The sequence below is a fragment of the Cricetulus griseus genome, chromosome 2 (assembly GCF_003668045.3).
Source record: "Cricetulus griseus strain 17A/GY chromosome 2, alternate assembly CriGri-PICRH-1.0, whole genome shotgun sequence".
In the NCBI taxonomy this organism is placed as follows: domain Eukaryota; kingdom Metazoa; phylum Chordata; class Mammalia; order Rodentia; family Cricetidae; genus Cricetulus; species Cricetulus griseus.
This window is the reverse complement of record NC_048595.1, coordinates 226,548,421-226,576,015: the sequence shown is the minus strand read 5'-3', so window position 1 is coordinate 226,576,015 and position 27,595 is coordinate 226,548,421. Positions and strand designations below refer to the sequence as shown.

At 36.3% G+C, this 27,595-nt stretch overlaps 1 protein-coding gene across 1 annotated transcript in view; it reads right to left on the bottom strand.

Moving 5' to 3' along the window:
* Positions 1-27,595, bottom strand: part of Dok6 (docking protein 6) — a 385,984-nt gene that overhangs the window by 228,769 nt on the left and 129,620 nt on the right. The window contains exon 2 of the mRNA XM_035439067.1: positions 22,437-22,544. Coding sequence (XP_035294958.1) covers positions 22,437-22,544 — 108 coding nt within the window. The remainder of the gene's footprint in view (positions 1-22,436; positions 22,545-27,595) is intronic.

Sequence of the window (27,595 nt, the reverse complement as noted above, 5' to 3'; positions counted from 1 at the left end):
TTAACCACACAAAAGCCCATTCTCAAATAAAATATGACTCAAATTTTTAAATGATGTTTAAACCCAAATTTATTCTAAGACAATAGATTGAAATTATTTTTTGAAAAGAGTTATTATTTCCAAACATTATTAACTTTGCCTAAACAAATAATATTATCAAAACTGAGTCTAAAAGCAATGATGAACATGTGTTGCTTAAGAATTATTGTAAATAGTGAGTATAAAGGTCATAATCTTCTAGAGAGTTATATAAAATGCCATACATGTACTAAACAAATAATACAAGAAATGCTTTTCAGAATCCTTTCATAAAAACTTTTATTTACAAATGTACAATAATACGAGCAAAGATATTATGGAGTTTATATTTTTTGAAGTCCTAACAAAAATCCACAAATTTGAGTGGTAGACAGATTTGAAAACTGTCCTGGCCGTTAAGGGATGCCTAACGTCAGTGCCTCAGGCAATCTGACAGCTAATGTGGCTCAAACAAAGTGCCTGCTCTACTTGAAAATTTATACTTAGAAATACAGAGAGCCTTTGCAAGCAGCCTTTTCTGTGGCTTCTGAAATAAATTGGGGCTTTGGTGGTTGATCAACTGTGTGATGTATTGACCTCTTTTATTTAAGATTTTAAAGAGATGACAAGAAAGAAAAGCATTGAGAAAGATAAAATTCTACTTCTAAAAGATTCTTAATCCTAACTAGTTAGGTTAAGAACTATTATGTTTGAAACAACTGTCCTCATTTTTTCACTATAAATATTATCTGGATTTACAATATTGATGTCAATTATATTTATTTAAAAGAGAACAACTTTTAAAATAATGTCTAGGGCATTAATAAATGTTTCTATTATTACTTGATGAGGAATGTACTGTGTATGTTCATCTTATTGATTATTGAATAAAGTACTTGTTTGGCCAATGAGACAGCAAGTTAGACGGGACTATGAGTCAAAGAGGATTCTGGGAAATGTAGTAGAGAAGTGGTGTTCCAGGCAGGAAGTGACATAGCAAGGAGACTCATATTTAAGCAAGGAGAAACAGGAAGTGTCCCTTTTCCCTGTTTGCCTCCTCCAGCGGTGGGATGTGAGCCACCGGCAAGAGAGGGTGCCAGCAGAAGGCATCCTCTATAAGTCTTATAAAATATATAGATTTATGATAATTAAGACTGAGCTAACAGATGGGATCTCTAACAGTGGAGCCACTATTTATCCCTAGTTCACAAATGGGCTTTGGGAGCCCATTCCCTATGGAGGGATACTATTGCAGCACAGATACACAGAAGAGGGCCTAGGCCCTCCCCCAAACTATGTTACAGACTTTAATGATGCCCCGTGTAAGGCCTCACTATCCTTGGGAGGTGGGTGGGTGGTAGATTGAGGGGGGTGGGCATGGGAGGATGAGAACATGAGGGAATGGAGGGATTGATATGTAAAATAAGTGTTTCTAAAATAAAAAATACATATATGTCATAGATGAAAGATGACCATTTTCTCTAGGAATATAGAGGAGAGAGTGCATACTCCTCTTATAGAAGACACAATTTTGACTACAAGAACCCACATTAGATGGGTCATAACCTTTAATAACTTCAACTTCTGGGGAATCTGACACTGTTTTCTGGACTCTATGGTCACTACACTCATGCAAACACACACACACACACACACACACACACAAATAAACAAAAATAAATAATAAAATCTTAAGCAGTGACATAACAAAAGAAAAGAGAGACATAAAGGATCTAGAAGAACTATGTTAATTTTTTCATTGTGTGAAAATTTTCTGCAGGAATACAATGTGATTTGAGCAAATCTAACCATCTAACCCCTACTCTCTCTTCTCCAACTCACCCCTCTCCATTTAATGTATGAGTTCTTGGCTTGACAACATCACTGGCATGACACTCAGGGTTTAAATAATAAGTGAAATGAAAAAGAAAGACAGCTTCAAATTATACCCTTTCACCCAAATTAATTCTTATCAATATATATATATATATATATATATATATATATATATGTATATATATATACACTGATATGATATAGTATATATTGGCTATTAAACTTTCTCATTTATTTATGTTTAAAAGTAGTAGTAACTACTTTCATGACAAGGAAATGGCATTTTAAAATAGAAAAAATGTGGTACATTTACACAATGGAGTACTACTCAGCGGAAAAAACAAACAATGGCATCTTGAAATTCACAGGCAAATGGATAGCATTAGAAGAAACTATCCTGAGTGAGGTAACTCAGTCACAAAAAAACAAACATGGTATGCACTCATTCATATATGGATTTTAGACATGGATCATGGGATTGCCAGCCTACAATCCTACCTCCAGAGAGTCTGTGAAACAGGGAGGACCCTAAGAAAGACATGCATGGTACCCCAGAAAAGGGGAAGGGTCTGGATCTCCTGAGCTGATTGGGAGTATGGGGGGAGGGGAGAGGTAGATGGGAGAAAGAAAGGGGGAGAAGAGGAGGGGAGAGGAGGAAATGGGTGAGCAGGAAGGTTGAGTGTGGGGAAGAATAGAGGACAGCTGGATGAGAGATACCATAACAGAGGGAGCCATTATAGGTCTGAGGAGAGATCTGACACTAGAGAGATTTCCAGAGATCTACAAGGATGACACCAACTGGCAATCTAAGCAATAGTGGAGAGACTACCTTAAATGCCCTCCCCTGATAATGAGATTGATGACTGCCTTATATACCATCCTAGAGCCTTCATCCAGTGGCTGACGGAAACAGAGGCAAGCACCCACAGCTAAACACTGAACTGAACTCCTGGAATCCAGTTGCAGAGAGAGAGGAGTGATGAGAAAAGGGGTCAAGACCATGCTGGTGAAACCCACAGAAACAGCTGACCTGAACAATGCGGAGCTTATGGACCCCAGACTGATGGCTAAGAGGCCAGCATGGGACTGATCCTGGATGTCAGTTAGGAGTCCTCGGCAATCTATACCTGGCATATTAATGGACTTTGGGAGTCCATTCCACGTGGAGGGATGCTCTCTCAGCCTGGATACATGGGGGAGGACCTAGGCCCTGCCCCGGATGATATGACAGACTTTGGGGATTTCCATGGAGGACCTCACCTTCCCTTGGGAGCAGAGGGGTGATGGGTTAGGGATTTGGGGGGCAAGGGAGGAGGGGAGCTAGAGGGAGCTGGGATTGACATATGAAGCAGGCTTGTTTCTAACTTAAATAAAAATAAATTTAAAAAACAGAATGTTTCCCTCATAATGTGAATGATCTTATACTTTTGCAAAACTCTTAAATGTCTGTCTTGTTCCACAACAACTTGATACTCTTTTCTGCTTCTAAATCCAGGCAGTTGCAATATGTCATTTAGATCAAGTATATGTAAGCATATGTAAGGTCAGACATAGATGTAGTTATAAAACTGAAGATTAAATGAAGAACATTTGAAGTCAATTGTAGCTATTGTTCTTGAATTTTGCTTATAAATTTGCCCAATACTTTTCTAAGGTTATAGCAGTAAGGAGTTTGAATCATGTTAAATATTTTCTTATTCTTCTAGATGAAAATTGATAGCTCAATTTTCATAGGTGTTTTACTCATTATGGTTTTATATCAACTTGACCTGGTCATTAAAAAGATACAAATTTACCAACTTGAAAATACTGACACTTTATTTTATAGCATAAAAATGCATTACTCTCATTCCATATTATCAGAAAATTCTGTAAGTTTTGAGTTGTCAAGCTCTATGACACTGGTAACATGTTTCTTGTATTTTAATTATCTTTTAAAAACTCATATTTTCACATTTTTAATGAACACAGTAATTTGTTTTTATAGCAGATGAACTTAAATGATTCAGTTTGAGAAAAATTAAGACAAATCTCACAGTCAGGGTGGCTATAGTTTGTCACTCATCCCTTCATTAAGATGGGTGTTCTTTTTCAGTTTTATGAAGTGACTATTCTGTCATGATTTCAACAAAAACACCAGTGCTCCTATGTACATCAACATGCTGTGCTGGTGCACAGAGGCTTCCTATCTCCTTAAAGACATCCCAAGATCCTCAATGTGAAGTCTATGAAGATTTCTACTGCTCCAACATTACTATGTGTAAGTGAATTAAAATAAAATTACTGTCTTCATTTCTTTATACATGCAACTGCATGATTATAAAAAATAAAATCACCTGTACTGTCTAGAGAAGCTAGGTTAATTACTATTTTACTTATTTATTGGTTTTACATAGAAATGTAGAAGCTGTATGGGAAAACTATTCCTTTGGGGTCAACTAAAAGATCCAAGGCTGTGTCTGTGTGAGGCTCTCACTGGGACCTATAGTACATTCTTTGTCATAAAGTTGTGTCACCTCAATATGTGACCATCCTCCAACTTCACCACTCTTGACCCATTCAGGCACTCACTCTTTCTCTTCTGAGATGTTCCCATCGTGTTCCCGTGTTTGGGGGGCAAGGGAGGAGGGGAGCTAGAGGGAGCTAGCCCCACACTCACCACTCACCACCATTTTATTCACAGTGTGTCCACACAACTATTTCTAAGCTAAACTGCAACTCTGTCCCTCCAGGGACTTACAACCATCTGATATTTTAAAAGTTAAGAGTTCACTCTTCAGCAAGGACTTAAGGACTTTAAATGATCTAATTACTTGTATAAATCTAGTCTCATTTTTCCCACATCAACCTGAAACAGAAGTTCCATCCATATTCTGACTATCCCAATTTTCCTTAATGTAATGTTGTCATTTAAAGGTTCCCTAGCATTCTCCTTGGTGTCCCCAGTTCCTATGTATTCCTGTCATATTCAAAATCACTCTTCAAAAGGTAAAGACAAGTCTCTTTTTGTTTATATTTACTTTCCTGCTGTTATGGCAAAATACTCTGCAGAAATTAGATGATTTCATAATAGAGAAAGGGTTTTACTCTCATTCACAGTTCAGGGGTACAGTACATCTTGAACCTATGTCCAAGCAGCAGAATGGTGAAGCAGTGGTAATACCATATACTCAATCAGGAAAAAGAGAGATAAAAGAGCACAGTGCTCAGCTCTGTCTCCTTATATATCCTTTATTCTCCAGGGAATGGGATGGCCAGAATTAAGAAATGTCTTCCCACACCAAGTGATTCTAGATTCTGTCAAGCTGACAAGTTGATGATAATCACCACACTTTCTGAGAGACTCATGCAATGATTCCCTTGATTCATACTATCCATTATTAATTCTTTACATAGACTTCAACACTGAATTAATTGATTTATTCATGCTTTTTATCACTTTCTCTTCACAGAGAAGGCCACCAGATATTTTAAAACTTATTACTTCCTTTAAATAATATTGAAGCACAAACCATTAGGTAAGACTTGCTTTCTTGGGATGCCTGCTGTAAGTAGAACAGACATAGATATTTTAACAGTCATAAATAAATAGAAGACTAGATATCAAGGGAAACCTGTTCATCGAGCCCACATTAGCTAATTAGGTTTTACTATATCTGTCAGTGAACAGAGGGGATGTGATATATGCTAGAGACAAGGTGATACTTTCTTTCACTGACCCTTTAAGTTTTAGAATGACTTTATTTGCATGCATAGTGACATTTAGAATAAATAAATTAATAGCAATTATAATTTAAAGTTCAGCGATATTATTTATGTTATGTATGTTTGCTTTAGACTGATGGCAAATGATTCTAGATATCAGAATGTAATGTCAATCTTGCTATTTAAAAACTGTGTGTATATTATTTACACATGATTAGTGAAAATAATCACTAAAATTATTTAAAAAATAATTTTCAATAGTTTGCTTCATGAAAAGGGAGATAGCTACCTACCTAAGTGTTTAAAGCTTCTCATGATAAACCTAATTATCTACTGAAAAGTAAATAAAATATATTTTTAGATTAAAAAATAGATTCAAGTTATCAGACAAATCATATTCTTATCATTAATTTTTCTCAATAAATATTGATATAATTTACTACTGTCCTATGACTGTTTCAATTAAGAAAGAGATTTTTTGTGAATAAGATTTCAGAGCTGAGTTTTCTAAAATTTTACTTGGATAGAAAAATATTTTTCAGCAAGAATACATGGGAATTTTATGATTTCTTCTCATCGTTGGTTATTTTAATCAGTGAGTGTCATTGTCTGTAGATTTGATTCCCTAGCTTTTATAACAATAATTTAAATTTTGTATCACTACACGTGATGAAGTGACTCACACACTTCACACTTCACACACTTTGATAACAACTTGACAAAATTTCTACTGAAATATTATTGTTGCTTTTTCAAAAAGTATATTTGCATCAGTTTTCTGGTTGCTGCTTCCTTAAACTGGCCTGTTTTCTCAAATAAAATTGAATATGTTTCAGTTTTAAAAAATCCATGTAATTCATTCTTAAAGACACCTGTGATAGCGATCATTTGCTCTGCAGATTCCTGTCACAGGTCACTTTATAAATACTCTAGCATGTTCACTGACATGAACTGGAATATTATCTTCTATATGTTTAGCCAATATGAAATATTTCAAACATTATACCACATTATATAATACAAATACAATGTGAAATATCTCAAATATATCAAATATGATACAAATACAGAAATTAGTATTTACAGAAGCTGTTTCATTAGAACTGACATTAACTACAAACTGGCCCTCTGAGCATTTAGCAGCCACAAACTGAAAATACCAAAAAAGTATATCATGTCTTTATGGAGCATAGAAAGACTTTTTCTTGTTATTTTGTAATTCATACATCAGAATTCATACATCATATTTATATGACATTAGGCTTTAAAATTATCCAGAAAAAACTGAAAGTATAAGCAAACTTGCATTAGATTGTATGCACGTTCCTTGCTTTTTTTATGAGATCTAAGCACTTACATATCTGCTCACTAAAGGCATGGGTCCTCTGTAGATACTGAGGAGTAGAGACAGAATGTGTAAAAGTCATTGCTGGTGTCTACATGGTTTATAGCTCCCATCCCTTTGCTCTTCTCAGAACCCAGCTTATCCAGTTAAATTTTCCTTACTCAAATAGCTTTGTTCCCTAGTGGAACTCTCAGTATCAGTTTATAATTCACTAATAAACTGAGCCTGGCCTCAAACTCACAGAGATCCATCTGCCTCTGCTTCCAGAGTGCTGGGATTAAAAGTATGTGCCATCAAGGCCCGGCATGTGTTTTCCAGATATGGTGATGCATGCTTGTAATCCTAGTACTAGGAAAACAGACACAGGACTCTCTGGGGCTCACTGGCCAGGAAATCTAGTATACATGAGTTCCAGGCCAATAATATGCCTGTCTCAAACTCTGGAGTAATGACACTGCAGATAAGAGTTCTGAACTCAAAGTGTACACACAAACAGAGGGCAAGGATGGGAATCCATACCCAGGTGTTATGAACTTCTTAAGATATCTTTGTTTAGGAAAGGGGTTTTTGCAGATGTAATTAAATACAGAATCTTGAGGGAACATCCTGAATTTAGTGTGTGTCTCACCTCCAATAATTGGTGTCCTCATGAGTTAAGAACAAAGGAATTCAAAGACCAAACCAAAGGGAGGTAGTTTTGTAGAGAGAAAGACACTTTGATTTCTGATTCTGATATAACTTATATGGCTTTAAGGCGAGAAGAATGTGAGAATTTGTTAGGCTAAACCTTGGAAGCAATAAAATTGTACAGAGTTATTCTATGATAACTTTTATCCCAAGGTTGAATTCTTAAATAAAAATAAAATTAAAGAATGTCATAAACATTTTATGTAGACCTATTCCCTAACAAGGGATACATCCTTCTTTGCTTTGTGTCTAGCATTACATTTATCTTTTGCTTTGATTTTTGTTAGCAAAATCTCCATGCAGCTCTTTCATGTGATTTCCCCAGAGTCTGGACCAGTGACTGATGCACAGTCATAGGAAAGGTGGAGATCCACTCAGGCGAGACCTTCCTGTCAACAAGCTTTGTCAGTATTGCGGTCCTAGGGGAAAGGCAGTGACAAGGTGACAAACTATAAAGCTTCTTTTGGAAAATGAACCTGCTGATATTTGATGGGGTCAACAGCAATGCTGACCTACTACTGAGTTGGTGCATTGTTCTTAATTAGGGATCTGGTCACCAGGAGTGGAGGACATGTACCTGCAGGAGGAGTCATTCAAAGGTCAGGATGAGAAGAACTGAGGCTCTAGAGGGGATGACACTACTCTGTTATTTGCCTTGTTCATTTATTGCTTTTAGTTATAGTTTGATTGTTCTAGTATGAAGCAGAAAAGAAATGCTATGTGAGACTTGACATCAACCTGAAAAGCCAAGTCCAATAACACTGAATAACTAGCACACTCTCCCTTGAAAAAGGATTATCAGATTCTAGTTCACACCCTTCAGAGATCAAATACCTGTCGGCAAAATACTTCTTTATCTTTCCATGATCTCTGACCTTCACTGACAAGGTTGTCACTGGGAATCTCATAAAACACTTGGCTTATAGTTGAATATATTATGTTGATTAAAATTTTGTACAAACTGGTTCTTCTTGACATTTCTGGACTCAATGCATGAGAATATTCATTGAATAGCCAAGTTCAATGATTAAAATTTGTTTCTGACATTGGGCAAAAGCTACCATGATATGACCAGGACTGCTGCCACTTAACTTATGGCAAGAATAAGGAAAGAAATAGGTAGCATGAAATAAAATGACAGAGAGGGGGGAGGGAGGGAGGGAGTCTTGCTATAAAATGTTCTTGAAGCTCAGCACACTTCCTGTTTCTCTAGAGGACACAAGTTTGATTTCCAGCACCCATATCAGGTGGTTCACAACCACCTGTACTCCAGATCCAGGAGGAAATGACATCTCTGGCTTCTGTGAGTACCTACATTCATATACACATTCACATTATTTAAAATAATAACTATAAATTTTAAAAATACATAAGAATATAATTATGTACCTATTCTGACTGTTCAAATTAGAACAGAAAAGTCAGAGAAAATAAAAAGAAGATGTATGGAAGATTTCTTCCAGAAGTACTAGGTGAAAGTTACTTCACCACTAAACTTCAGCCTTGTAAAATTCACAGATAGTACAAGATCATAACACTTTGACCTACATAGCGTGTTCATAAACAGTGCTGTTGCTGGTGGTTTCTTGTCCCGTCTGCTCCCACCACCCTCTTTTCAGTTCCAAATAAACACAAGGATGTTGTATAAATTATGAAGCTGTTGGCTGGTGACTAGGGCTTCTTATTGGCCAGCTCTGTCTTCATTATTAACCCATAACTACTAATCTATGTATTTCCACGTGGTCTTGGCTTACCAGAGGATGCCTGGACATGTTACTCCTTTAGTGATGTACATGGCAACTCACTCAGGCAAGTTCTTTCTGCCTACCTTTCCCAGAATGCTCCTCATCTCCTCACCCTGCCTATCTTCCTGTCTTATTGGCCAACAGTGTTTAATTCACCAACCAATAAGAGAAACATATATACAGGACATCCCCCATCACAATGCTATACCTACATCAATGGCAATTGGTTACTCAGCAGAAGAAAATTAATACTGTACCCCCAATTTTGTCAGTGTTTGAACTTCATAACAAACTTGGGTTTGCAATAGGGATGATACTAATTGGATCAGTTCACATGCAGAATCCAACAGGAATATGCAGGCTCACTTCAGACTAAGCAATCTAGCTCCAAGATGGCAAATACAATGTTGGAGGATAATCCTTACAAGACTTTCTTAAAGGATAAGAGTAACTATAAGAAACTAACACACTGCTGGAAACCTAGTTAAATTTCACAGTACACATGATAACAAAATTGGCTGGATTCAAAGAGACAGAAAACAGAACTGGAATATTGTCTTGTTGTGTAGATATGTCTCATATTTCCCCCAAATTAATAAAAGTAAATATAGTAATAAAAACTTAGTTTTCCTCAACACTATATAACAGAATATATGCCATTTCTTCAAATTATGATTGGCAGTCATTTTACGTTAAGAATACAAACATCTGCTAATTATCCAACACATTATTTCACCGAGTCTTAAAGCCTACAGTACTTTAGAAATTGACATTTTTCTACTCAATCAAATGCATTTTGTAGTTTCTTCTGAATGAAAGACAAGGATTGTTCAAAGGCAAATGAAATTTTTACTGTTGTTATTATGGAGTTACTAACTTTAAAAAGTTTTCAAATAGTAAGCATATTAAAATTAATGCAAATCATCATATTTGATGAATAAAATAAATATGCTTAATAGGTATTTACAATGAGGTATAAAGTACTATACAAGGATATGTTCTCATTGTTGTACTTTTCAGTTGTAGACTATGGATAGATAAGCATTCATTTCACAAAGGCTAAAGAAACTGCATTTCATCTGCTGTCTGGGCCTGAATTGCACAGTAAAAAGAAAATTTTTAATGAACCAAAACCACTGAGAGTATTCTGAAATAGAAATTAAAGGCATTGGATTTAAATCTGTGAAATGTAAAAAACATGCTTCAGAAATGATGGAAATAATGTTTAAACAGAATTATAGTCTTGAATATTCTTTTTTGTTTGATTGTTTGGTTGTTGTTGGTAGTGGTAGTGGTGGCTTTTGTTGTTGTTGTTGTTGTTGTTGTTGTTGTTAAATCTGACTTACCAAGAACAATGACTCCTTAAAAATTACAGGCTACCTTTGTTATCCAAATGGTGTCAAAATTCTTAAACATTTGGCACAAATTGCTCCCCTGATTTTTTACTTCCATCCTCTGAACAGAAATGAATTGAATAATGTGACCTTGTTATTTTTAATGTCCTACAGACAATGCCTTCTAACTTATGCTAGTATATTATTTACATTTACAGAGGGGGAAATTTAAAATAAACTATAATTTTTTCCATAGTGGCCATTATATTAAGTTGCTTTGAAAGGGGGGAAGCAGATTTATTTAAAAAAATACTGAAATAGAGCTGAGAATGTATCTCAATTGTAGAGAATTTGTTGAGCATGTGAAGGCCCTTGAGTCAAACTCCTTCAACAAAATGAAAAACCAAAACTCTCACATTATTTTTTCTAATGTAAATCACACTGTCATATACTCTAAGTCAAGATTCATTGTACAATGAATTTGATTCACATTTGCTGTAATAGGATAGGTTAAGTAAAATATCCCACTTAAAAAGTGCATGCCTTTAATCTCAGCACTCGGGAGGCAGAGCAGGCGAATTGCTGTGAGTTCAAGGCCAGCCTGGTCTCCAGAGTGAGTGCCAGGATAGGCTCCAAAGCTACACAGAGAAACCCTGTCTCAAAAAAAAAAAAAAAAGTAATTTGTTTTTCAGGCATGATTGAGCCACATGGAATAATTCTAATTGGAGCTGCCTCAGATTTGGTGGAATTTTAATTGAGCATCAAATCAAATGCTACAAAGATCACACTGAGCTCTGGAAGCTTCCTAACATCTTTAGGTTACAACTTTGTAAATCTTTTCTGGTCCCCTCCATCCAAGAGTTCAACTCCTGGAGTCCTCTGTTTAACCTTCACTTAGGATCATTTACTCAGATGCTTCATAGAAATGTCCTGTCATACATTGGCAATTCCCTTTTCTTGCCCTACACAAAACTAATCTTTCCATATCCATTTCCATTGAGTGTTCCGCAAAAACTAGCATGTGGAAATAAGATGAAGACAGTCAATAACAGAATAAAAATAGTCCAGGATGATAGGTGGAGTCTGACTCTCTCAGAAACTACCAAGGTGTTAATAGCTGTTGTTATTCATGAAATGAACACTGCCTGCAGACAGAGGGATGCATTGATGAGAAAGAGAATACAGTTAACCAGGATTTGATTCATATAAATCGTGTTCACTCTGGAATCTCTTTCAGGAGTCAGGGCACATAGTCCACATTATATCAAGAATGTGACTGCGCAAACATGGAGTTCTGTTTTCATGACATTAAAACAAGAAAGTCAACATGAACTGTATACATATAGAACGTCTACACAAAATATAGCTGGATTTTAAGGGTAAGCTGTAAAGGCAGCAACTTGTTACAAGGCAGTGTTAACCTTTTCCTGGGTTCCCTCAGATGTTTATTTTAAATGAAATGAATATCATGCGCCAAGGAGGAGGGAGTAAAGAGAAACAATATTTTCGATATCAGGTGATGGGGATAGAAAAATGAGATTAGGGCTTTTGGATGTGTCTGTGTGGCAGGTGCACTTTGCTGAGTTCAGTCTCCAGCAATGGAACAAGTAGAGATAAAAATGAGATTCAAACATCATTTTTCTAACATCCTACAGTTTTCATCTCTGAAACTTCATGACATCTATCTCCATTCATCTTTTCAAGGGATTTTATTGATGTTTTCTCCCTAAGGATAGCACTCGTGTTTCTTTCATTAAAATTTCTTTAACAGTTTCTTTGTCATCTGTCAGAAAATTAAGGAAAATTTATTAGCTGGTCCTATGTAAATTGCTCTTGTTCAGTTTTCATTCAGGATAAATTTGTTTTGAATATCTCTTATGACAATTACATACAGCCACATTCTCAAACCTAATGCATTTTTAATAACTTCCTTCAGTAGCTAGTGATTTGAAATTCAAATTTCTTTCTACTAAGTTTAAAAAGTATATACCACTTTAAAACTGTTTCATATAAAATTGATTTATGCAGCAAGATCTCTTTTATAGTAAACATATCAAATGTCTAAATGAGACCATTAATTCTTGTAAGCATATTTCAGAGAGGGCATAGCACACAGTTAAAGTTGATAAAGAAGTAGTTGTATCCTTAGCTTATTTTTAGAAACCCTTCAATTAAGTTAGAAACATTTTGCTCATTTGGTTTATTATTTTAATTTACAGATATTAAGCATGATTGTGGCTTTTAGAGAAAGTCAAAATAACTATTTACCAGTTTAAAGAACTTAAGATTTTAAACTTTTCCAAACCCCTCTGTGGCTTCGAGCACAAAACCTTCACTTCTTTGCAAAGTCTTTATGATTCCTCTTTGTGACCATCTTTCCATAGGCCAGGTCTTTGTTGAAGGTTTGCCACACTAAACTAACCAAGTTCTTTCCCATTCTAATGATAAGTTTTGCTACTCATATCCATACACATTCCTCCATATGACGCATTTTTCTCCATCACTTTGCTTTTTGAAAACACAGTGATAGTTGAGGAAGTTCCCATGTAGTCAGTTCTTCCTTATTAACTTCTAATTATCAGAGGTAGAATCAACTGTTGCCAACATCATTCATTACAGTTGGCTATTTATAAATTTTTTTCTCCCAAGTTTGAAAAATGTTAAAACAATAATTAGTTATTACGCTTTACAATGTAAGGTCTACTTCAACATGTGTGTGTTCATGTTTGTATGTGTGTTTGTGTGTGTGTGTGTGTGTGTGTGTGTGAGAGAGAGAGAGAGAGAGAGAGAGAGAGAGAGAGATGCATGCATGCAGATTCCATGTGTATGATGTACATTCATGTAACTTACATGTATGTAGTGGTCAGAAGTAAACTTTCTTCAATACTGTTCTTCAATAATTCTTCCATCATTTTTTGAGACAGTATCTATCACTCAGAGATCTGAGGCTAGGTTATTAGATTAGGCAGCCTGGTCTGTGAGACCCTAATATCATCCTGTCTCCACCTCTGCTGAACTGGGATTACAAGGTAGTAAAACCACACCCAGCTTTTTACCTGGGCTCTGAGAAAAATAAACCTTTAATTAATTATGCTCCTAGCCCTTCCAAAGATTCTTAAATACTTTTTTGGTGCAGTATCTCATCTATATATCATACCATGCATTTAGGTTAACAACTGTTTCCCCTGCTGCATGAGCAAGAATATCATCTGTCAATATCATCTTATGAAACACTGCCAATTTTCACACTAGACACAGTAGTATCCCAGGGAAATATAATTATATATATCATTAAGAGTATGTATTAGCTTCTATTACATTCATAATGCCCCTTATATAAAAATTGATATTATGATTTTATGAATTTTTATGAATCTACCCAGGATAGATGAATTCCTGGGTAGTTTCTTTATCACAAGAATTAATTACTCCAAGACAAATATGTACTACAGTTTACTCATGTTACCCTGCGAAAGCACAAAGCACACTTATTAGTGAAATATTCACAATTCAGTTACTTAAAGGGTAATATGATTTTGAGGACTTGAACAACTTATTATATTTGAATGATAAAAATGTCAATGTTTATCAATAAAGGGATAATAAAAAGTGAAAGCTAAATGGTTATCCCAAAGGGGGAGAAGGCAGCTATCACTGCCATTGAGATGGTTAAAACTGTAAGAAGAAAAGGATGTAAAGTATGTATGAGTATGGCTGTGAGAGAATCAGGTTGCTGAGCAGGAGCATCAGGCAATGCAGCTCAAATAATACTAAACTGAGCAATTAGACTGGAGGCATAGACTCGTGATAATAAACCTTAATTTAGCACCAAAGAGCCATGTTATAATTATTCTTCTGATTGATACCAGCCAAAATTTCCCATTTCAGTGTCCATTCAATAAAAAGGAAATATGAGATAACATTTGTGATGAGTGTCATAAATTACTGAGATTGTGGGTCAGCCCTGACCATATTTTAAAGAAAATGTTGTGGTAATGAAAGTATTCATAGCATTGTCATGAGAAAGTGAAATTTTATCTATCACATATACTGAGTCTTTCCTTGTTTGTTTTTCGAGGCAGGGTTTCTCTGTGGCTTTGGAGGCTGTCCTGGAACTAGCTCTTGTACACCAGGCTGTTCTTGAACTCACTGAGATCTGCCTGCCTCTGTAGGGGAACCTGTAGCCACGCCTGCTTAGGGGCTGGATACAGGTCTGCCTGACCACGCCAAGGGCATGGCCAGGGTGACATAGAGTGAGAGGCTCAGGTAGCTGGGTTTTCAGTTTCAGTTTCGCTTTTCAGTTTGCTGTACAGACTGCTGCCACACCGGCTGGCTAGGTCACTCTGTAAGTAAGGCTTTTCCCCATTAAATACCCTTATATTTCTACTTGGCTCCGTATTGGTAATTTCCCACTTTATGCCTCTGCCTCCGGAGTGCCAGGATTAAAGGCACGCACCACCACTGAGCCTGACTACTGAGTCATTAATGGGTTTTTGAAGATTTGGTAAGTGAAGTGTGTTTGGTTATTTATGAAGAGACAGTTTCCAGGATGAGGAATTGACTCTATCAGTAAAGTACTTGCCACAGAAGCATGAAAGTCTGAGGTTGCTTTGTTGTTGTGATAAAGCACTAGCCAAATATCAACTTAGGGAAGGAAAGAATTTATTTGGCTTTTATCTTACTGTCCATCATGGAAAAAACTCAGGGCAGCAACTCAAGGTAGGAACCCAGAGGCAGAAACTCAAACAAAACCAAGGATTAATGCCACTTACTCAGCTTCCTTTCTTATGAATCCCAGGCCTGCCTGTTAGGGGACAGGGACACCACAGTGGCTAGATCTTCCTACATCAATTAGCCTTTAAGAAAATATCCCACAAACCTGGCCACAAGTCTGTCTTATGGGAGAAATTATTTTAGTTGAGGTTTCTTCTTTCTGGTATATTGAGATGGAAACCAACATTAGCCACTATAACCATTGTTTTACCCATCTGATCCTTATTTCTCTTGGTGTCAATGGTCTAATACTCATGATATTTTTCCAGTTTTTATATTTTTCAGAATTATCTCCTGCATAATCCTTCCTTAGAAATCTTCCCTCCTCCCTCTTTTTTTTAAAAAATATTGTTTTTGTTTTATATGTATGGTTGTTTTGCCTGCATGTATGCCATATGCCATTTGTCTGTAATCCTTGCTGATACAAAAGAGGTTGTCTGACCCATGGAACTGGAGTTAGAGAGAGTTGTGAGCCATTATGTGGGTGCTGGGAACTGAACCTGAGTCCTTTGAAAGAGCTGCCAGTGCTCTTAACCACTGAGCCATTTTTCCAGTCCCTTTCTTTTACTCTTTCAAGATTGTTCCCATGTTCCATCCTCCACTATCAATGTCAACTATAATCAGTGAGCACCTTTGCAATCATATTTACACTTATTTGTCTAATCGGCTCCTAGGAATTGCAAGTGTTCTGTAGACATTTCTTTCTACACACAAAGTAAAAGCTTCTGATTTCTACTTAAAAATTTAACAGACTTCATACCATAAGTTGCAATTTTATTAACCATGTTATTCTTGCTCAAATTCATATGTCCATGATCACTTCCCTTCACTGTACACCCTAAATCTTGCCTATAAATAAATACTTCCCACTGTTTTAGGTGATATTCTAATCTTAATTTATCACAAGAAACAAAAGGAAATGAACTATGTAGATTCAATGCAATCCCCATAAAAATCCCAACATAATTTTCACAGACCTCAAAAGGATAATACTCAACTTCCTATGGAAAAACATAAAACCTTGGATATCCAAAACAATCCTGGACAATAGAGGAACTTCAAGAGACATCACAATCTCTGAATTCAAGCTCTGATATACAACTATAGTAATAAAAACATCCTGGTATTTGCATAAAAGCAGATGTATGGATCATTGGAATTGAACTGAAGACCCTGATATTAATTCACATGCCTATCAACACCTGATTTTTGACAAAGAAGCATATGTGTGTCTTTAAAATTATCTTTCTCTGGCTGTCTCTTTTGACGTGTGTCTTTCTTACTCTCTGATAGCCCAACATACCCAGTGCCAGGCCCTCCCTTTCAGCTTTCTAGTGGTCCTTTAAGAGTGAGTCTGCCAATGCCAGGGCCATTACTATAGTTCCTATGATTGCTCCTGCCCCTAGGGAACAGGACCATTTTGTTTTGGCAAATCATTTGATTCTCTCTTTTAAAGTCAAGGCCAATATAGTACCTATTTGATGTTGTATTTTGATGTTTGTGGGAGAATAATAAAGTTAGGGATTACTGTTGTATATAGGAAGTGGAGGGAAAAATGGGCATTTGAACACAATGGTTATATGCTACACTATCCTGTTTAAATCCCTTTATACATGTCTATCAATTGTAGAATATATACCAGATGTTTATTTATTTTTAACATCTTCTCCCACACTTTGGTTCAAACAGTCTCCTCAATCTTTAGGCATACCAAGTGTTTCTACCTCAGTTTCTTGTTCCAGATGTTTTTGTCTTCATTTAAGGAATTGTCTTCCACTTCATCTTTGAAATTCTGAAAGGCTGCTATTTCTAATACTTCATCTTAGTCACATCAAGCGGTAGTTTATCTCGTATTCTGATTCTCTTTTACAGGAAAAATACTTTATTTCCATAACACTTTCCTATTCATTTAAGTTTAGGACCAATGGTAAACAGATTTATTGTTTAATAATTTTTCTCTACCACTGAATCCCCATTGCAGAAAACAATAGTACATATTTAACAAGGTCAAGAAAATCAGGCACATAATGAGTTTGAATTCTAGGTCATATGGATAGACAGAATAGCTCAGAGACTGAAATTTTCTTTCAAACTAACTGTTCACAGTGGAAATGAAGAGATTTCCACCATAGTACAAAAATAAATTAAAGTAGGAACGGTCAGCTTATATAAAATGAAGAGTTTTAGGTGTGACTGTAATTCTTGCACCTGAGTAGCTGAATTGAGAGGACCCCAAGTTTGAAACCAGCCTGACCTACCTAATAAAACAGGTCTCAAAAATAAAACAAGGCCCCACCCCTAAATGGAAAGTTATGAACAATTAATGACAGCTAAACAAAAGGAACTTAGTCTGCTGCAGGAACAAGCCCCTGATAATTTCTCCAATCACCAAAAGTGAGACCCAATCACAAATACATATAAGGAACAATAAATGAACTCAGGATGCAGTTACATATGTGTAACAATAATAATCAAAGAACAAGAGACCACAAATATAATAAACAAGTAAAACAAAACAACAAGATAAGCAAGGAGAAAGGAAAACTGATTTAGATGCCTTTTAGAGATGACCACTCCTCAGTAAGTGATAGAGACAGCACTACCATTAATTTCATCATTCATAAGTCTGCTTTAAAGTTATTTAAAAACATAACTGATCTTCATGATACACAATAGCAATGAAACTTTAGAACACAAATGCTTTTTTTTATATAACCAAACATATGCAGAATTATGTTGGCCATTTTATAACAGCTTATCATTAGAGAAACAAAATATATCTGTTAAATAGTCATCAACTGATGAGAAAAAAATGTCTGGAACATAAAACCAAACTTGCGGTTCTCCCAGCACACCTTTCCCTCTTCAAGTCCCCTGACCTTCTGCCACTAGACCCTTCCTGCCACCAAATCCCCCAGAGGGACCTGGAGGCAAAACAAAGCATCTACCAAAGGCAGCAATTCCTGACTTGTCCCATGACTCTCCAGTAAAGAGGGGGAACCATGAGGCAGAAAAAAGCATTCAGCATCGAAAGCCATTCCTGTCTTACCCCTGCAACCTCCAGGAGACAGGAGTGGATAGAGACTTAACCCATACACACCAGGAGAGGAAGAGGCCCCACTTGTACCCATTAGAAGAAGAGATGGGAAGAGAACAGTCAGTCTACCTCAAGATCTAACAATTCTTGTCTTGGGCATATACCCAAAGAATGCACATTCATACAATAAGGACATATGTTCAACTATGTTCATAGCAGCACTATTTGTAATAGCCAGAACATGGAAGCAACCTAGATGCCCCTCAACTGAAGAATAGATAGAGAAAATGTGGTACATTTACACAATGGAGTACTACTCAACAGAAAGAAAACAATGGAATCTTGAAATTCCCAGGCATATGGATGGAACTAGAGGAAACCATCCTGAGTGAGGTAACCCAGTCACAAAAAGATAAACATGGTATATACTCACTCATATATGATTTTTAGACATAGAGCAAAGGATTACCAGTCTACAATCCACACTGCCAGAGGAGCTAGGAAACAAAGAGGACCCCAAGAGAAGATTGCATAGTACCTTGAAGAAAGGGAGGGGGAAAAGAACCCATGAACAAAGTGGAATCACGGGGCATGGGTGAAGAGGAAGAAGGTGGAAAGGGAATGGGGGAGGAGAACAAGAGGCCTGAGAGAGGGGAGGAATAGAGGAGGACAAGAAAGGAGATGCCTTGATATAGGGAGACAATACAGATATGGAGAGAGGTCTGAAACAGGGGAAATGTTAGGGGATCCACAGGGATGACACCAACTAAGAATCCAAAAAGTGGTGGAGAAAATGCCATTGGTGCCCTTCCCCTATAATGAGATTTGTGTCTACCTTGGTTACCATTCCTAGAGCCTTCATCCAGTAGCTGTTCAAAACAGAAACAAGTATCCACAGCTAAGCACTGAAACATACCCTTGAAATTCAATTGAGGAAAGGGAGAGGGGATGAGCAAAGAAGCCAAGACAGTACTACAGCAACCCACAGAGATAGTTGACCTGACCTAGTGAGAGCATGGAGACACTAGCCATAAAGCTGGGGAAACAGCATTGGACTGAACCAAGCCTTCTGAATGTGGGTGCCAGCTAGGAGCCCAAGATGGTCTGTGGGACCTCTAACAGTGGAGCCAGTCTTTAACCCTAGAGCACAAATGGATTTTGGGAGCCCATTCCCTATGGAGGGATACTATTGAAGCCCAGATACAGCAAGGAGGGCCTAGGCCCTCCCCCAACAATATGACAGACTTTGAAGGTCCTCCCTGGAGGGCCTCACTATCCCTGGGGAGGAGTCGGCGGGTGGGTTGGGGAGGGTTGGGTGGGGAACTTGGGAGGATGGGAGGGCGATGGAATGTGGGGATGGATATGTAAATATGAGTAGTAATTAAAGAATTTTTTTAAAGCTGTAGTAATGAAATCAACTTGGTATTGTCACAAAAACAGACAGGTAGACCAATGGAATTGAATTGAAAACCCTGATATTAACCCACACACCTACGAACAACTGATCTTTGACAAAGAAGTTAAAACTATACAATGGAAGAAAGAAAGTGTCTTCAACAAATGGTGCTGGCATAACTGGATGTGGACATGTAGAAGATTGCAGATAGATCCATATCTATCACCATGTACTAACTTAAGTCTGAATGGATCAAAGATCTCAACATAAATCCAGCCACAATTAACCTCTTTGTAGAGATAATGGGAGGTACCCTTGAATGAACTGGCACAGGAGACTACTTCCTGAGCATAATGCCAGTAGCACAGACACTCAGATCAAAAATTAATAAATGGGACCTCCTGAAACTGGGAAGCTTCTGTAAGGCAAAGGACCAGTCAACAAGACAAAACAACAGACCACAGAATGGGAAAAGATATTCACCAACCCCATATCTGACAGAGAGCTGATCTCAAAATATACAAAGAACACAAGAAGCTAGTCACCAAAACACCAATCAACAAAATTAAAAAGTGGGGTTCACTAAACAGAGATTCCTCAATAGAGGAACCTGATTTGGCTGTAAGACACTTAAGAAATTGCTCAACATACTTAAACATCAGGGAAATGAAATCAAAATAACTCTGAGTTATCATCTTATACCTGTCAGAATGGCTAAAATCAAAAACACCAATGACAGTTTATGCTGGAGAGGATGTGGAGAAAGGTGAACGCTTCTCCATTGCTGGTGGGAGTGCAAACTTGTACAGTCACTTTGGAAATCAGTATGGAAGTTTGTCTAGTAAATAGGAACCAGTCTACCTCAACATCCAGCAATTCCACTCTTAGGCATATTTCCAAAGGATATATATTCATATAACAAGGACTTCTGTTCAACTATATTCATAGCAGCATTATTTGTAATAGCCAGAATCTGGAAGCAACCTAGATGTCCCTCAAGCAAAGAATGAACATAGAAAATGTGGTACATTTACACAATGAAGTACTACTCAGTGGGAAAAAAAACAATGGAATCTTGAAATATGCAGGCAAAAGGATGGAAGCAGAAGCAGACACCCACAACTAAGCACTGAGCCAAACTCCTGGAATCCAGTTTCAGAGAGGTAGGAGTGAAGAGCAAAGGAGTCAAGACCACGCTGGGAAAACCCACAGAGACACCTGACCTGAGCAAGTGGGAGCTTATAGGCCCCAGTTTGACAGCTGGGGAAGCAACAACATAGGACCAAACCAGGACACCTGAATGTGGTGTCAGCTAGGAGCACTGTGCACTCTATGGGGCCTCTGGCAGCGGAACCAGGATGTAGCCCTAGTTCAGGAATGGACTTATGGAGCCCATTTCCTACAGAGTGATATTCTGTTAGCCTAGATACATAGGGGAGGGCCCAGGCCCTGCCCCAAATGACTTGACAGATTTTGATGATCCCTCATGGAAGGTCTCAGCCTCCCTGGGGAGTGGATGGGAGATGGGATGGGGGTCAGTGTGAGGCATGAGAGGATGGGAGGGAGAGGGAACTAGGATTGATGTGTAAAATAAGATTGTTTTTAATTTAAATAAAATTTATTTTAAAAAACCAACCTACTTTTTCTGGTGGTAAATCTACATTAATATGCAAAAACCTCACAAAGAGTTACAACAGCTTCGGTTTTGTGCTATCTGATCAGATTTAGACATAATATATATGGTTGGCAGTTATTTTATAATTGGGTTATATACATTATTAAAATCAAATAACATATAATTAACAAAATGGTGTAGAATAAAATTCAATATCATGTAAAAAAATACTAAAAATTTATTTTATCATCATTATTCTCCATGAGTCACTGTGGAAGTTGCTAATGAGGAATTAGACTCTGTATTGAGCTTATTCAGGTTATGGTATGCAGGCTATACAATTCCACAGTTCTACATACAGTGGTGTGAAATTATCACCAAAGATAAGTTCGGGCCACATATCTATGTCCATTTGAAGGTCATACTCTATATTCTTTTAGTTAGTAGGGAGCTGATATTTCACTCCTGGAGCTTAGGTAGCATCTATCTACCAGCATATTTAGTGATTATTTCTTGTTAATTTGCTGAGTAAACAGCTAATGCTATCTATATTAACAGTGTCATTAACACTGCTAAAGCTTGTGTGATAAATGCCATTTCCTAAATACTGCCTATAGTTTAAATCAGAGTAGCAAATGCACAATTAACCTGAACAGAGTAAAAGTGCCCACTCAGCATCTTAGAATGGATCTAGTTGAGTTATGACTCATCTAATTTTGCAAAGCCACCATAAAAATGAGCATTTCATTTTGCAGAAGTATAGCTGGGATTTACAGCAGATGATTAAGATAAGGAAGAAAAATAACTTTTGCATTTTATCAGAACAGAAGCATTTTATCCTGGCCATGATTTTTTCCCTCTGTAGATGTCATCCATCAGAGAAATGTCTCCACTAGTTGTCAAGAGCCCAGCTGTTCCCCATGGACCTCTGCACTTGTGACTTACCTTGTGAAAGTTTCTGAAATAAGCTGCCTTTTCATCTGGAAATTTTTCTAGCCTTCTGGGTCCCTTGCTGGAAGCCTTCTTAAAAACCAACCAGCATCGTCTGAAAATCTAAAACAAATAGAACAATCTGATTATCCACCTTTTCCTATGAGTTTACTGGCATTTTAGGTTTTAACTATTCAATTCATCCATTAGGAATGAGTTTGTAAATCTCCATTTACTTCATAGAGCAACTTGTTTAGAGGAGAAATGTGTGACTAATAGAAACAGCAGCACAATTTAAAAGCATAATGTGTCATGTAAAATTCACTGTTTAATCTGTTGGTTTTAATCATCTTTAATATAGGTAATCACTTGGTTGTCAATACTGCATGCATAATAGAAATTCTTTATTTCATATCAAACTGTGGTGAAAAGTTAGTCAGGTTAAGTGAAATAGATACCTACTGCTAGTTTTCTAACTTTGAATAAAAATTATATTTATAATGTTCTTACACAACTTCAGGATTTTCAACAAACTGTCATAACTTAGAGGATAGTACAAAATACAGTTTTGTATTGGGCACATCTGCTCCCTTGTCTTACAATTTTATTGTCACTAGAATATACTAAATATTTATAATGTAAAATATATTTTAAATTTTAAGTAGACATTTAATCCTGATAACTGCTACATTTAAAACGGTACTGTTATGTTTTATGATAAGCTAAGAGGCAGGTCAAGGCCTGAATGCATGTCATTCTGAATCTTTGGTTTCAGCTTTTAGAATTACCATTAATTATCTAAGCTGAATTTATCACTTTTGGACCATGTTTTCATCTTATAAAAATAATTAATGTCACCCTTTTAGTTGATATCTTATTTTTACTGTATAATGTTCCATGGTCTCCCAGGTATGTTGAAAATGGAAGAAATAAAATACATTTGTTTTTCTTTCTAGTGATTGAATTTGCTTGGTAATTTCAAATGGCCACAACTTTTTGATTTCTAAATTTAGCATATTTTATTTCCTGATGAAAAATTCTCCACTAGCACAAGGAGAGATTTCATTAAAGGAAATTTCAGAAATCTTAGTTACTGTGTCTCTATTCTATATCATTATTCCAAATGAGCAGTTGTCACAATCCTTTTTTGGCTAGTAGAAGTCATGCAGTGTAATTCATTGAAATTATTCCCATGAACATTGTTTCTTACTCATTGAAAGATAGTAATTTCTATGTTAAAATGCACTCTCAGAGCAATCACAAATGATTTTTCCCACTAAAAGCAAAATAAGTAGAATAAAAATGTGAACACTTACTCCCACTGCCCCTGCTGTCTTTCTTAGATATTCTGCTATAGTTTTGAAAAATATATAAAGAATGTTGTTGAGCTCCAAGAACATAATAAATGTCTGCCCATCTCTGGGATTAGATATATCTTCTTTATCAAAGGGCTAATAGCTGTATACCTGTAAATAAGAACTGCTCAATTTCTTTAGAACAATTGGTGTGCTTTGATATACTGTGTTTAGCACATGGCACTTTAGTTCTTTGTAGTTCTTTGTTGGATCTATACCAATGACCACTTCCAAAATGAAAATTTGTCAATGATTCTAATATGGAATCAGTATATTATTTCTTCAGCTTCAATTAACAGATTTTAGTCATTTTTATCCTACCCATTTCTTTTTCTCATCTTGATCAGATACTTTTCTGAAATCACTCTTCCCAGAAAACCCCTATTTCATGTCTTTTATTACATGTCAGACTCATTAAGCTTCATTAATTTCTTTCCTCAGCAAGAGTGGGAAGTTATTTCCTGGAGGAAGGGCAAAGTATCAATGACTACAGCTGTAACACACAAAAAAAAAGTTTCTGTAACACAGAAACAGATATTGGGGTCCAATCTGAAGATCAGGGAAGCAAAGCAGCTAAGCTACTAGAGAGCAAGCTCTTACCTCTAAAAGGGCTGTGGCGTTCCTATTCTCAACTTGGCTGGAGAATGAGTGCCTAATACTGAGAGACCTTGCTCCTGTCTTGCATACCTTCCTAGTGCTGAGATTATGGGCATGTGATCCCAGGTTCTGGGATCAAAGACACAAGCTGTTTCTCTTTAGGACTGGGTCAATCTTGTGTAGATCTGGGTGCCCTTGGGCTCACAGAGATCTGTCTACCTCTTAATCCTGAGGCCTAGGATTAAAGGTGTGCACCACCATCTCCAATCTTCTGGCTCCTGGAATTAACTGTGTGTGCCTGGCTTCTACTGTTTGTGGCTGACTTTGCTTTCTGAACCCTCAGGCAAGCTTTAATTAGCCATAAATAATACATCACCATATACATCAGTGAAAAAAATGGCACCCTCTCCCTCAGAAAACCATACACTGCCAGTCGCACCTCAGGGAGGGGTAGAACCTCATGAGTTCCTCCCCTAATCATGACAAATGTAGTTGTACAGTTTGGGTGGGGGGTTATTTGTTTGTTTGTTGGTTTTTTTGGCTCTTTAAGGGACCCACCACCCAGGTCCCAAGTAACTCACACATGGAGGCTTATTCTTAGTTATGAATGTTTCTAGTCAGCTTTTCTTGTCTTATATTATCCCATTTACCTTTTTCCTCTGGGCTTTTAACTTTCTCACTCCTGTATACCTTTCTTTCCTTCTTACTCCGTGGCTATCTAGATTGCTGAGTGTCTGGCCCCTGACATCCTCTCCTTGTTCTCTTGATCCTTTTATTTACACTCTGCCTGCCAGCCCCATCCATCCTTGCTCCTGCCTCACTATTGGCTGTTCAGCTCTTTATTAGAGCATCAGGTATAAAGCAAAGAATTACAGCTTCAGTGAGTTTAACAAACCCAGCATAAACAAAAGTCACACACCTTAAAATAACATTCTACCACAGTACAGATATGTTGAGAAATATAGATGTGCACACTTACATTTAGAAATGTATACTAAAAAATAAATGAAATTTATTCTTTTCTTAAAATTACTCTCTCTACTGCATAACATGAAGTAATTTTGTGCTCAAGAAATCATTTCATTTAAGCTTTAATCAAACTGTTGTATTAAAATTTAGAGCATTGTATGCTGGTGTCTAAGAACATAGAAAACATTTGGGTGAGGTTTTTTAAAATAATATTTAAATGTCTTGTCTGAACTGAATTATTTAAACTTATATTCAACTTTGTTTTTCATCCATATATTCATGTCCTGCTACTTCAGGAAGATGGGGGACAACCCTTTAGATTATAAGAGATGTCTTGAAGAAAAGAGCTAGAATGCTTTTGAAAAGTAACCTACCTTCCTATCAGAAATTGGTGGGATCTGGGTGTTGAGTTCTACCTCAAAAATTCATACTCTGAAACCAGTGTGCTGTTATTTGGAGATATCAAAGTATTAGATGGGGTCATGGAAGTTAGATTTGATGGAGGGATTCATGCTTTCATAAGAACAGACATGGCCAGCAGTATTCTTCCTCTCTGCTTATTCAAAAAGCAGAGAGCATGTGGGCACATAATGAGAAACCATAGTCTACCATCCAGGAAGAAATCCTCATCAGAGCCCAACCATATGAGAGGCTGGTCTCAAATATGCATCCTGCAGAACAGAGAAAAAATGGATTTCTGTGGTTCAAGCCACATAATGCCTGATATTTTATTATGGTAGTTTAGACTCATTAATACAGATGCCATAGATAGATAGATAGATAGATAGATAGATAGATAGATAGATAGATAGATAGATATGATTGATAGATAATATTTTATCTGTAACAATGATAGTGTACTAGTTGAAATAACAATATTGTGGAAGTAAAAATCATTCCCAGGAATCAGAGCAGAAATTGAATTCATGACAAGCAACAAACACTAATATTCTGTGCAAAGTGTGATGCATATAAATTATAAATACTTCTCCTGATTTTCATGATTGCATTGAGAATATTTCCTTGAAGGAAATTGAGAAACCAATCTTCAGTAAAGCTGTTTTTGTTCTTTCATTGAGAAATGGTTTCCCCTGTACTGTGCTGTTGGACATTTGATTGCTCACATCTTTGTAATCACAATAACAAATGAAACCTTAAAATATTCATAGAAATCCATATAAATGTAGGTATTTCAATGTTCATTTTGTGTTACTATAGTTAGTTTAATTTTAAAAAGTAAGCTAAATATGAACCAGAAAGTCTAAGTGTTATTGTTTAAGAATTCACTATTATTGCAAAACAAGTGATAACAAATAAGACGATAGATTTAGCTATTAAAATAATATCCTATCCTTCAGCTATTATAATATTAACAGATTCAAACAACCACATACAAATAAGCCTAATTTTTAAATGTTTCATGAAATAAACTGTTTGAGAAGTTGAAAGACTTTCCACTATTTTTTTAATGGATTTGGGTTTTAAACAAATTCCAAAATTGGTACATCAAGTTCCCATATATCTAACCCAGTTTCTAATATTACAACGCTAAAGAGACTTTGTATGGTTTTCAAAATGTAGACATTCACACTGGCAAAGTACCAAAATAATTGATAAAAATGTTGATTAAAAACAGGTTTTACTCAGAATTTAGGTTTATTTTTTCTTATCCTGTTCTATTTCAGTGACCAAGGCCACATTCTAAACCTCCAATCTGTGATAATTTCTTAGACTTTCTGGATTTTTGTTGTTGTTTGCTCATTATTTTTCCTTTTAAAAGTTTTGAAATATAGTTAGTAGTCAGTTGTTTTTCAAAGAATTCTTTAATTTCTGTTTGTCTTGTTATTTCTGATATCTTAAATTTTAAGGAAAATCAGAGCAATATTTTTAAAATATAACTTATTGGGAAAATAGTATGAATTTATCATGATCATGGGCTAGTTATTTTAATGTAATTTCTAATTGAGAATTTAAAGATGAAAAGAGAATCACTTAATAAATGTTGATTTCTTTTCTCTTTAGTCATAAATTTTCTAAATTCTTTGAATTTAAATAAAAGAAAATAATAGCTAAAACCATAATATGGAGACATTCCATGTGTCACTTGTGTTATTAATGGAAGTAAAGTCAAGTATGAGTCAGGGACTAAATGCCTCCTCCACAGCAGGAGTAGGAAGTGAATGGGGAGGAGATCTCTCCCCTTTGATCTTTTCCTCAAACCAGCTTTTATTAGTGTACCACAATCTGCTAGGC